We start from the raw sequence: 13,666 nt of genomic DNA, 5'->3' as shown, positions 1-13,666 counted from the left end.
TCCATTAAAGTCCATTAAAGAAATAATACACTTGAGGGAGGGCTATAACATGAGATATTGGCACCGGTGTGCTGCGGTCGTAGGTGCAGAAGATCGGTACACCAGTGCCAATATCTCATGTTATAGCACAAACCTTGAGTGTATTATTGACTGTGAAAACTTTTTCAACAACATTTCGCGAGGAAGAATAGTTCTTTTATTAATTACAAATTAGAAAGAAGATAAGGGTCCACTGTGTCATAACTGTTTACTCTGTTCAGAATAAGGTGTGGGAACGGAAAATAAACCAGTTCCCCATTGGGTGAAAAAGTCCTGGCACAGTGCTGTTTTGTAAACGCTGGTGTCGTTGCTAGGTTACATGTATTTTGCGGAATAATACCTGAAGTGCTTCAGTCAGAGTGCCATTATCGTGTAATATTAGTACTCCTGGAACGTCTCTCAGCCAATCACACTGCAGGGTCGGAACTAAATGCGGTATTACTGAGCTAAGTGTGTGAAAATAAATCAGTTCTTAAATTCATTTCGATTCTCTCTGAACTAGAATTAATACAAAATGATTTTGTGCGATCTCTTGTGCTACTGTGATATAAACATAAGCAACACTCCAGCGCACAGGTCTGAGAGGCTTTTTCACAGCTCGGCTTGGAAAAGAAAGAAAATCAGGTTCTCCACATGTTTGCAGTCACAAATATCATTTCAGGCGATTGCTTGTAGTAACAACATATTATTAATTATGTTGTTGTTGTTAAGATATTAAGCTGATTATAATATAGCCCACTGCCCAGGTCTATACCCAGTACCCGCAGAATGTTGTGTTTTATTATTTAAAGGAGATTGTTTCCTCTCAGTTGAACATTGTAAAAAAATCAAGTGTTCATACTCAACCCTAGCTCTGTAAATGGGAAAACAAACAAAGTGACTCAGACTGAGATACACTACATGATTCCAGCCAATCAGTAACAGCCATGTCTGTTAACAGGACGGGGGAAGAGAGGGGGGGGGTTCTACCGGTTACACTGGCAAAGGGCGTGCATGAATTTGAAGGAGGCATGGGTGTGTTTGTTTGGCTGTTGTGTTAAGTCCAAAGATCTTAAGTTTAAGTCTTCATATTTAAAGCATGAGGTTTTACTGTGTGTTTATTTGTAAGCTGCAAAGTGTTGCTCTCAAATACAATATGTTCAGAGGCAGTGCGAGTGTGACTGTCCCAGAGCTGGGTCATAATCAAAATGTCCTTCCAAATCTGTCAGGCCTGATGATATTGTAACCACTTCAGTGCACACACCCCTTTCTCCTTGTCAGTGGAGTGGATCAATGAGCCATACTGACACACACACACACACAAAAGCCTGAAGCTTGCAGTCACGAGTAGGAGAGGCAGGACCTCAACAATATTTAATTGGGCTGAAAGGGCAGAGGGGGACTGTGATGCTTGCCTACACCCACACACACGTGCACACAAACAATCATCAACACCTTGCTTGAGGTTATTTTTATGTACATATTTGTACAGTCAATCTTAGGGCTGGGTGATATGGCCCTAAAATAAAATCATCGATATGTCAGGGTATATTTGCGATATAAGAAAACTAGAAAATACTTTTATTAACTTCAAGAATGCTATATTACTATTAATTATGTTCAATAAAATATATTTTTACATAGTTTATTGTACCTCTGATATTCTGTAACCACACCCCCTCCACTCAACTGAAGGCCCTCCCCTTTTTTGGAGCGGATTCCTCCACCTCTCCACCGTACTTTACTGTGTCTAAATGAGTCTTGTAAAGAATGTATGCTGCATTATGGGAAACTGCATGTTGTCGTTAGGTAAACAAGTTAGAATATTACTATTATTATCATATTGATTTTTTAATCATTAAAAATTGACGATATAACCTCGAACGATACGATATGACACAACCCTCAGAATGGAACACCATCAGCTCATCAGTATTGAAGTGTTGCCGTGTTTTGTGTTTGTATTTGCTGTAAGTTTTTTCAGTAGCATACTGTTATTTAAATGAACACTAGGTAAGATATGGGTTTTTTTGCTCCTGGGGCTCCCTCTAGTGTAATTAACATTTATAAAATTGTATTAAAACCAATAGGGAGGAGGAAGGAAGGAGGGTGGTTTCCTGTCCTCCCCTAAATGTTACACAGTGCAGTTTCTACAGTGCTGAGCCCATGTGACCATGTGCTAGTCTGACTACCGTGTGTGTGTGTACATGGTTTGAAATCTCAAGAGAGCGCTCAGGAGATATAATGAATAATAAAAAGATGCAAACATATTTGAACAAATCTAAGATATTTTTCATAACCTAGGATGTATTATGAAGCTAGATGTGCAAGGCTGGGTTTCTGAAAACATCTGGGAACAAAGAAGATTCGTAAATGGTAGAGAAAGCATTAATCTCAACTCTACGAATACTGGACGTAAAATAAAATTTTCATAGGACTAAGGACTGGACAATAATTAAATATCAATATATATCACAATGGCGCGGCACGGTGGTGCAGCAGGTAGTGTCGCAGTCACACAGCTCCAGGGACCTGGAGGTTGTGGGTTCAATTCCTGCTCCGGGTGACTGTCTGTGAGGAGTGTGGTGTGTTCTCCCTGTGTCCGCGTGGGTTTCCTCCGGGTGACTGTCTGTGAGGAGTTGGTGTGTTCTCCCAGTGTCCGCGTGGGTTTCCTCCGGGTGACTGTCTGTGAGGAGTTGGTGTGTTCTCCCAGTGTCCGCGTGGGTTTCCTCCGGGTGACTGTCTGTGAGGAGTTGGTGTGTTCTCCCAGTGTCCGCGTGGGTGCTCCGGGTTTCCTCCCACAGTCCAAAAACACACGTTGGTAGGTGGCTTGGCCACTCAAAAGTGTCCGTAGGTGTAAGTGAATGTGTGAGTGTGTCTGTGTTGCCCTGTGAAGGACTGGCGCCCCCTCCAGGGTGTATTCCTGCCTTGTGCCCAATGATTCCAGGTAGGCTCTGGACCCACCGCGACACTGAACTGGATAAGGGTTACAGATAATGAATGGATATATCACGATATAAATATTTGCTGGTGATGTAATGTTTCTTGTTTGTTCATGGCAGATTTTCAGTGGATTTCATACTGTTCATATCCATATTGAAATTATATCATAACGACCAAAATTTAGAAATATATTGTGATGTAAATTTTGTCCGTATCGCCCAGCTCTATAGAGAATTCAGTTTAGGGAATGGCATTTGGCTTTTTTCCTGTGAAATATGGACTTGGTCAGCAGAAACAGACAGTTAGCATTATCCATACTGCAGAAAAACGAGACAACAAAGATGATTTCAGCATGCAGCCTGCTGAAAGCACAGCATGTTCTCAATGACCACATCAAAGTGAGCCTCCAGACTTTCTTTTTTTCATGAAACTCTCTGTTGTGCCTAAGGAGTGTAACTTATTAACTAGGCTTGCCAAATCCCTGTTTTCCACCCAGAAAGCAGTATGAATTGGTGTTTTGTATTAGCCATGTCATGTAAACTTTTGGTTATAACTAGCTCATATATATAAATATATAACTAGCTCAGTGTATAACTAGACACACTGGAAATAGCTTCTTTGTTGTGGTTTGTAGATATAAACAAACCAACAAATATAAGTATGTATATCACAGAACTGAATGGAGCATTGAAGTCAAGCTGTCACTCTTGCCTTTTTCACTTTCCTGAAAGCCAGCTTTCTGATTTGTCCTTTGTCTGGCTCACTGAGGTTATAAACCATTGTAATGTAGTGCGCCATTGTGGTGAAAGTAGTCATTTAGAGTCCTTTTGTATGCTGCCTTTTGTATGAAAGACCACCAAAGTTGGGGTCATAAATAGGGCTTGGGTATAGCTTCTTTGCAGCAATTGCAATTATATACAACAGTTTTTCTGAGGGTTATATATTGTTAATATCAATATCAGAATTATATCGTATCCACCAAAAATAAGAAACATATAATGATATAAATTCTGGACATGTCGTACAGCCCTAAGTCAAAGCTGGCTATTGTATCTCACTGGTAAACATACAGATTTACCAGGTTATAGTAACAGATTAGAGTAACTAAGTACAGACTCACAATGAGGAATCTGCAGGCTTTGTTGTTATTATTATTATTATATTTTAAAATCTTCCCATACGAAATGGGACAACCTGTCAAGAACCTGATGTCTCATCTACAACTCTGCCAGTCTGCGTTGATATCAGATGCATGGTAGAGTACTGCTGGACTTCAGATATATTTAAGGCATACTGTGCCTTCAGAAGCATTCATAAATCCCATAGTATCACCCACTCCTAACTTTTCTGTGATATGAAGCTGAATTCATTTTATTCAGCAGATTTTTCTTCACAATTTCCAGTTCCACCTTAAATGTTGCAGTAGCATCAAGCACCAGAATGCTTCACCATTTAAAGGAACACTAGGTAAGATTTGGATATTTTGCTCTTGGAGCTCCCCCTAGTGTAAATAATGTTTACAGCACTGTACTGAAATCACACAGCTCCAGGGACCTGGAGGTTGTGGGATCGAACCCGGTCCAGGTGACTGTCTGTGAGGAGTGTGGTGTGTTCTCCCTGTGTCTGCGTGGGTTTCCTCCAGGTGACTGTCTGTGAGGAGTGTGGTGTGTTCTCTCCGTGTCCGCGTGGGTTTCCTCTGGGTGACTGTCTGTGAGGAGTTTGGTGTGTTCGCCCCGTGTCCGCGTGGGTTTCCTCCGGGTGCTCCGGTTTCCTCCCACAGTCCAAAAACACGCGTTGGTAGGTGGATTGGCGACTCAAAATTGTCCTTAGGTGTGAGTGTGTGTCGCCCTGTGAAGGACTGGCGCCCCCTCCAGGGTGTGTTCCTGCCTTGCGACTAGTTATTCCGGGTAGGCTCCAGACCCACCACAACCCTGAACCGAATAAGGGTTAGAGATCATGAATGTACTGAAATCAATGGGGAGATGAGGACAGCGAGGAGGGTTGATTTCCTATCCTCCTCTAAAAGTTACATAGTGCGGTTTCTGCAGTGCTGAGACGGGAATAGTAAAGACAGAGGCCCTATTCGGCCTATTGCAGCTCAAATGAGCATCATCATTTTGAAGTTGTAATATTAAGGTAAAAAAAAAATTACAGTGTGTTCCTTTAAGGTGGAACTGGAAATTTACAGACTACTGAGATGTCAGTGCACTTCTAGTGGTATTTTATGCTTGTTAATGAAGTAAAGGGTCATAATACATTGAACCTAAATTAAACTAAGAAAATACAACAGTTTTCATAGTTTTTAAAGAACAAAATACTGACATTTGTGGGTTTATTTGGTCTTTGTTTTAAGTAAATATGAAAACATACGCGTCACACAAACTGATGGGCCTGTTATTTTCTAAAGTAGCCGAAAGTACACTCTACCTAAACTACATTATTCTGAACAGGCTTCCAGAGCCCTGTTTAGAGTCATAACCGAACTGCAATGTTTTTCCATGATGGGCTTTTAGGAACTGTTCCCACTTTATTGTTTATGAGAAATACCTCTGTGGGCTCTAAAGCTGCCTTAGAAGGTTTCCACAGGAAGGGTGCATTTGCAGTCGCTTCCTAAACATGCCACAAGTTCCTAGAGGAAGGAAACTCCATCCATTGTTTTCACAGCTTGTTGCTATTGGCTAATAAGCTTAGGGTTATCTCTGTGGTGATTGGTGAGATTTCCTAATGTTCCCACTTGGGAGTTCTCACGGAATGGTCAAGAAAACGTGCACTGCTCTGCAGGGTCTTTTTATTGCCCAACATTTTGACGAGAGGAGCACTTTATGTAATTAATCATCTTTAATGAATATTTTTAATGGATGGAAAATTCCGCCTCGCCGCGCCGCAGTAATCGCCGTTGTGGGAGAGTGGAGCTTTTGTCTCTCATAAAATGGGACTTGATTGTAATTGTAAGAGAGTGTAAATGGAATAATTGCCCTAAATATGAGTGATGACTTGATATGTTTTTGAGTGTTTTCTTTGCAAAAATAGCTTCATTTTTGTTTAAATTTATGGGTAGTTTTCCTTTTCTTTTTCTTTTTTTTGGTCTGGACACAGCATTTTTATAGATATTTTTGAGAATAAGGAAAAAGGAGAAAATGTAAGTTGTTGTTTTGATTACGTTGAAGAAAGACCAGAATGTAGTTGCTGATTTGTGCTTATCCAGGTTTTGCCCCATTTATTAAATATGAACCAGCTCCACAGCAGCTTGATCAGTCTACATTGGACTTGGCATTTTGCTGATTAAGCAGCTTGAGCTAAGCCCCTTGATGCAGAAGGTTTTGGAAAATGTTTTGCTGCCTTTGTATTTCCAGTTCTTTCTGCATTTCTTGCTTGGCTGAAATGGATGCTTTGCTTTACAGGGCATTTGACTGCTTCTGTCTGATTTTTAAGGATGTTTCTGTTTCCTTCTGCAGAGGTGGCACTGAAAGTTTACCTGAGTGATGCTAGCACTCACCAGCCTCTCGCCGCCGTCACCGTGGAGATCTTCGCCAACCACACCCCCATTGCCCGGGAGATCTCAGGTGCAGACGGCAACACATTCATTAGGTTCCCTTATCGCCTGGGCGACCTGCTTGTAATCACAGCAACTAGGCGTGGCTACGTGCCAAACTCCGCCCCATGGCAACAGACCAGGCTGCCCGGTAATATCTTGTTTTCACTGACTTTGACTTTCCTTCATTTCGTTTTTTCTTCTTCTACAGAGAGATCTCGTTAGCGGGATTAGCCCTTCAGCTTCTTTACTGTTTTAAATACAAAGGCTAACCGACCACCTGCTGCCTCCTCCTCCTCCTCCTCCTCCCAGACTCTCCCTGGAGAATCAGGAAGAGGAAATGCAGGCTGGAGGAGGAGGGGAGGCCCTAGGCTGTTAGAAAATAGAATGCCCTGCCATCGCTAAAGGGATTAGCCTGCTAAACAGGACCAAGCAAAAGCAAAAACACAAATGTGTGCACACACAAACACAGGAGAAGTGCTGCGTGGTGCCAGGTTTGTTCAGTGATTCGCTGCGGCTTGTGGAACGAGAACATGACCTGTAAGTCACTAAAACACTGTCAGTGAATGTAAGAGTAAGGTCCAGTACATGCGTATCACCGAAATGTGGCTGTGAATTTGCATGTGCATATTGTAACGTGTGTAATACAGTAGAAGTCACATATCCCTCCCCCCACACACACACTCTGAATTATTAATTGTATATCAATAAGTAAAATCAATAAAACTGATATTTTGTTGGTACACCTGTGATCATTGTGTAGCTTTATCTATCTATGAGTCTGAAGGTAGGCTCTGGAGGAACAGAGAGTTTTACAAAAAGAGTCTGTATATTTATATTTTTATAACGTCCTATCTGTTGTGAATGAGTCAGCTGTTCTTGTGTGGAATAATGTAGAGAGAGAGAGAGAGAGAGAGAGAGAGAGAGAGTATCACAGCTTAATATGTTTATTCCAGCACTGTGTTTGTGTGTGTACGTTCTAGTTTTCTCATCTCTCAGTCTGGATCTGCTTCCTGAGAGAGCTGCTTCTCTGATGGTGTACGACAACGTCATTCAAATCATCTCTGGATACCAAGGTAATACAAGAATGTGTGTGTGTGTGTGTCAGAGACAGGGAGAGGGATGGAGAGGCAGGGAGAGAGACAGAGAGAGAGATGGATAGAGAGCGGTAACTTAATGTAAGTCTCGGTGAGCAAAAGAGTAGGGGAGGTGTGGCTCTACTTGCTATTTGCAAGGGATAATGCTTCTATACTTTGTGTGTGTGAGAAAGAGTGTGTGGGTGTGTGTTAAGAGAGGGTGAGAGTATGACAACATTTATATGTTCAGATCATATCTCGTTGGATACAAATGAGGGTGTGAATAACATGCCTAAAATACTGTATTTTGTGTGTGTGTGTTTGATGTGGCTTTCTGTGTTTCATGCTGATTAGAGACTTTGGACCTGTGATCCCACCAAAAGGTGTGTGTGTGTGCGTGTTGTATGAGTATTTATGTGTGGGGCAAGAGAAAGATTGATGTGTGTGTGCCTCGGGGGAACATTGGTGTTTGGCTCTTGTTCCATTGGCGCCACCTAACCCTTTTCTTTAGAACACTCAATCACTGTTCACTCACAACACAGACACACACACTCATTCTCTCTCTCTCTCTCTCTCTCTCTCATCCAAAACAAAGACAGACAGAGAGACACTCAGCACTATTACCTTCCACAAGAGGACAGTCATCTTACAAATTAGGCATGAGCTTGCCTATTAGCATGGTTTATTAGAGCAGATTTTTATGCTTAAAACTAAGAATACACTTCTCTATTAAACATCCATGCTTTAAAAAGAACAGTATTAGGCCTGAGGTCATTCTTGTAATCTTTATATTTTTTACAGTGGTATCCAATAAGCAGAGTGTTGATGATTTGAAGAGGAAGGTAGGGTTCAGTAGGATTTATCCAGTATGAGCTGAGAGAAATGTTAAAACACGCCTAGTTTAGCCGGACCGCCATTAGCCATAGTCGGTGTCACAGAGGTTTTCCTGGTATTTAAAAAACAGGAAAACCCAAAATACATACCCTTGTCATTGGAAGGTCTGGAGAAGCTTTGGTGCTTCATGTCAATGTCTTTGTTTACAATAATAACAAAGAATAAACTATAAAAATAGTTTATCTTCTCAGTTGCTGACAGTGTGTGTATGATCATGGAAAGCCTGTTATTTTCTGTTCATACAAAACTACAAAACTGAAGCACTGTGTTGAGATGACATTAAAGGAACTCGTTTACCAGAAAGCAACAAAATAACGTTTTAATATTAAAGTTTTTTTTAACATTTCTATAACCAAGCACCTTAACATATTATCAACCAAGTAATCAACACTTGATAAAGGAACAGGGCATCACTGGGAACTAGATATTTATTCCTGACTTACATTTCAATAAGGGTCTGACTGATAAAACGTTACTGTAACAAATTCACAGCCTCGTTTATTGTGAGTAACACCTCGCTCTGGTGTTCTGGCTTTAATAATCCAGAGATTTTGTCCGTTTTCGTGTAATGGACGAATATTATCTTAACAACGTTCAACACATTTCTGTTAGAGGCTCCAGTAAAACACTGAGCTGCACCGCGGTGGATGGTGGACCTACAGCGCTGAAGCGGCGCGAGTGTGTCCCAATTAAGCTCTCAACTCTCTGAAACCCTGAGAAACGCTTGAACACGCATTTTTTAGGTCCCAAAAAGAGTACTTGTCCAGGGAAAAGAGGACCTCTAGTCACTGCTGAATGGTTCCAAATTTAGTTCACAAACTGGAATGTGAAATATGGCTGAAATAACAGTTCCTACTCACGCAAAAAAAACAAAAACAACAATGAGTGAAAGCTCAAAATCTAGGGCCATATTCCTACAAATAAGAATTAGTACTTCACATGACTAATCTCCAGAAAATAAAACATCCCGTGACTCATTCTGGAGCAGCAAAACAGTCAGTAAATGCAGTTTGCCAATTTCATTTGAATTTTCCTTACCACTTTAAATGGTGCATCACTGATTGCTGGTGAATACTCACAGTATAGCTTTTTGTTCAGTGTCATCCTGTGTCTGTTGCAGTTGTTTCAAAAACACACACACACACACACACACACACCTGCAGCTTTGAGAGCTCCCATTCCATCTGCTGCATTATTTTGGTGCAGTAAATGACACTGCTGTTACATACACGTGCACAAACAAAACAAACGTGCATGCTCACACACACACACACACATTCACCCCTGCCTTCAGTGCATAGCTTGGTGTCAAACAAATTCTTGTCACTTTTTTTAGTCCTTAACCTTTAATGCTGCTTTTGAGAGAACGTAAACGCGTCTAAGACCCTCTGTATGACCAAAATTTGTGAACACAAATTTAAATGGCTTTAAACCCATTTAGCTGATGCTAGACATTTAAATCATCTTACACTCTAGCATCATGTGTTATTTAATGTTTGTTATACAAGCCTTGTTCCCAACTGAAGCTCCCCCCGTGAAATGTAGGCAATGACGTTGCAATACCCTGTCTCTAACGAGAACCGCGGGCTCTGAAAACCACAACAACAGCGGCGGTAAAGTCAAGCACTGTTTACTCCTCGAGTTTTCCTTTTTGCACGTTAGGTTCTCACTGGAGATCTTCATCAGCCACCGACTCAAGGAGCGTTTGAACCTCCTCAAATGTTACATGCCCCTGTGAGTCAGATAAAAACAAATGTGAAAGCTGTTGTAAATGCCAATTTTTCTGTTGAAGCTCTGCATTTCGTGGCGATTGACAGGTCTTTCTGGCCAATCAGCGATCTGCATTTAGTACCTACTCAGCTTGATTCATACCAGTCACGAGCAGGGACTAAAAAAAGTACCCGGTTCCAGAGGCCAGGACCAGATTTGGCCAGTGGAAAAGCACTCGAGCTGTGGGAAAAGCGTCATAAAAGAAGCAGGGGCTTTAAGAAAGTGGGGGGTGGGACATAAGTAAAGATAAGCACTCCTTTGGGACCTCTTGGACAGAGAGCTAGGAGATCCATCAGGGTGGAAGAGGCATGTAGTGAGCTGGAAAAGAAATTGGTCTGCACCATCTGTGTAATTTTTAGGAATGTATTTTCTGTTTATAGGTATCTACTGCATGTGTACAGATGTACAGATGTGAGTGTGGCATTAAGATACAACAGGTTTTCTAATCTAATGCCAACAAATATATATATAGCTAGGGTTTCGTTTCTGTCTTTGGAAAGATCTTTGGCTCCAACAGCATGCAATACTTAGTATGTACTTCATCCCTCATTGTGAATACAAGATGTTTTTGGAAAGATGGGTATAGCTTAGAATAGTCTGTCCATGAAATACATAAGGCCAGATTGTACATGCAGTATGTAGGGGTCCTGTTCTCCCTGTTTTCTAAGGGTGGGTGTGGAAGACGTTTATAGTGTGATAGGATGTTGGGGGACTATTGCTCGGTGTCATGTCTGTGGAATGCAGACTCCCCACAATGGAAACTCAATGACATCATCACTCCCGAGAGAGCCATACAGAACTGCCCAGACTCCGTCATGTAGTGACCTACTCAATTTCGAGAGTAAGAGAGATGGAGGGAGAGTGGAGGAAAGAAAAAGGAGTCCACTTTAGTGGCAAAAGCAAGTGTAGTGTTTTACAGCAGATATATACAAACAAGAGATAGCAAATAAGCAATGGAAGTTTGTACCCTTCAGTTAGTCTGTGCACTATACTTTCTGTGGGAACATTGATGGCATTCAGCAACGAGAACATTAGTGATGTCAGATACAGATGTTGGATGATTTGCCACTCCAACTCACCTCAAAGGAATTGGATGCCGTTCCTTTCCTCTAGAAATCACAGTCCCTCTGCTCCACAGCCCATTGAAAGGAGGCTTTATACCCCTCTAACACACACTTCCCATTGGGCTCGGTGATGTGAAGCTCATTTGCAGCTGCTCCAGCACATCCCATTTCAGTTCAGCTTTTCTCTGCATACTTGGGTTTACACTTTTAAGTCATGCACTTGGTCAAGCATTTGGTCACGTGATTGTGCTTCAAATATTGTCAGTGTTTACATTTTATTTCTTGATGTCCATGTGACAGGCGCAGCGTTTATATTTGGTACGAGCTGCTTGAGTTGCTCTGTCCACTCTGTGTTTAGGTTCTCCTCCATATTGCTTCCAAATGGCAGATATGGATGGGGTAGTATCATGTGACTGCATTCGTCAAGTGTGGTAGGACATGAACACACATTGGGGAACATGTTAACAAAATTAACCAAAAATAAAAGTAAATAAAAATCGATATAAATGATACAGACAAGATTACGTCAATCAGACGTTCTGAATGTCAATTTCAAATAATTCAATTAATTGCCCAGCCCTATGTCCCGGTCCTACCAGCAAGTCCAATCATGTAGGGTTGATTCCTGATTTTCTTTCTGTTATTATGTATTTTTTATAGAAAAAACTCAGACTTATTGATGGGGAATGAACTTCTGTTGCTTGTCTGGTACGTTCGCCATGTTGCTCCAGTGCCAAATAAGTGTTGGCTGGTCACAGGACCACCACTTGGAATACAATTTCAGCAACATAGATTCTTTAATGAATAAAGAGAAATATGGTTTTATTAAGGTTTATTCATATTTTGGCTATTTGACTTAGGTTTGATTATGTTTCAAGACGGTGTGCGTTTTTGTGTTCAGGATCCAAGCTCCACCCGTGGGTTCAGTTCCAGAGGAGAGCACTGAGTCTTCCACCAAACGCCACCTACACCAACCTGACCGCTTTGCTCACAGTCGGTCACCCAGGACCAGACGCACAGCACTTCCCCTACCTTCAGGGCCTCCACGCCAATAGTACAGGTAACACACTTGAGCCCAATTTATTCTTCTATATACTACACATGAGCCATACGCCTGTACCTTTTGTTCAAATTTTTAATTAATCTCAGAAGCCCACACCATGTCTGAGGAAATATCTCGCTGTGAATGTGCTGCTGTCTGCGTCTCTGTGTGGAGGAGAGGAGTTCATGTTTCTGTACTTCTTCGGTTCGAAATATCTTTATTGGGAAGCATGTCCAAATGTTTCATATGTAAAATGGACATGCGTGTATTGTAGACAGCAAGTACTGACAATAGCGGATCGCTTTTAGTGAATTTCAACGAGCCACTTCCAACTCAGTGTAACCACAGCCTGCAGCTTACTCTTTTAAAACACTGCCGCTATGATTCCGTGTTTTAGCAAAAGCAGAGACTATCATTACTATTCTTGATCCAAATCAGCATATTTAATCCTTATTGTGATTTTGATATTAGCTGCTAGGAACAGATAGAGATTAATGCCCTCATTTAAAACACACAAAACGTGTTTTTAAACAACGTATTTTGTATGGTTTATATTTGTACAGTTGTACGTTGTACAGTTTTATTTTCATTTTAGCTCTAATTTAGTTTTTTATTTTGAGAATCTCTATATATTTTATATTTTATTCTAATTCTATTTCCTACCCTTCGTATTTGTGTAAACTGTTGTTAAAGCTTTTCACTGCAAGTTGTACCATGTATAAACTATGTTTGTGACAAATAAACTTAGATTTGATTTGTTTTTCCTAGGCTTTTTCTTTGGACCTGAAAACCCCACATCACATTTGACAAGAGGCCAGTTTTGGGGCTCTGAGGGAAAGATTTCAAGCTAGAGGAGGAATAGAGACACATTGTAATGTAGCGCCATTGTAATGGCCCAGAGCCATAGTCATGACTGAGATTTAGCTGTTTATTTTGCTGATTGGCAGGTCTGATGGGAGACTCACTGTTACAGAAAATGCTCATGTTTGTTTCTAGTGTTACACAGGAGTTACAGAAAGTCATCCGTTTTAAAGGTTGGCAGGTGGGGCACATTTGGTGATGGATTAGCTTTGAACCTTTTAACAGCTGTATTGTTCTTTGTGGATTTGAATTTCCATTTTGATTCATTATTTAGATTATGCCATTATGTGGATCAATACAGAGTCAATGCGAGACGGGCCATAAGACAAATAGAAATGTTCACGTCTCCTTGTCATGTCTTATTCAGTGTCCTGTGATATTATTTGACCCTTGCTGCTTCTTCTTCTTCTTCTTCTTCTTCTTCTTCTTCCTCTTCTTCCTCTTCTTCTTACTCTTCTTCTTCTCT

At 41.1% G+C, this 13,666-nt stretch overlaps 1 protein-coding gene across 1 annotated transcript in view; it reads left to right on the top strand.

The window, feature by feature from the left end:
* The window catches only part of fam171a1 (family with sequence similarity 171 member A1), a 47,278-nt gene that overhangs the window by 18,331 nt on the left and 15,281 nt on the right, over positions 1-13,666 (top strand). The window contains exons 2-4 of the mRNA XM_066645750.1: positions 6,417-6,644; positions 7,477-7,569; positions 12,199-12,357. Coding sequence (XP_066501847.1) covers positions 6,417-6,644; positions 7,477-7,569; positions 12,199-12,357 — 480 coding nt within the window. The remainder of the gene's footprint in view (positions 1-6,416; positions 6,645-7,476; positions 7,570-12,198; positions 12,358-13,666) is intronic.

Source organism: Hoplias malabaricus, chromosome 1 (genome assembly GCF_029633855.1).
Source record: "Hoplias malabaricus isolate fHopMal1 chromosome 1, fHopMal1.hap1, whole genome shotgun sequence".
In the NCBI taxonomy this organism is placed as follows: Eukaryota; Metazoa; Chordata; class Actinopteri; order Characiformes; family Erythrinidae; genus Hoplias; species Hoplias malabaricus.
Note: the sequence above shows the minus strand (reverse complement) of the source record. Positions and strands in the feature narration are given on the sequence as shown.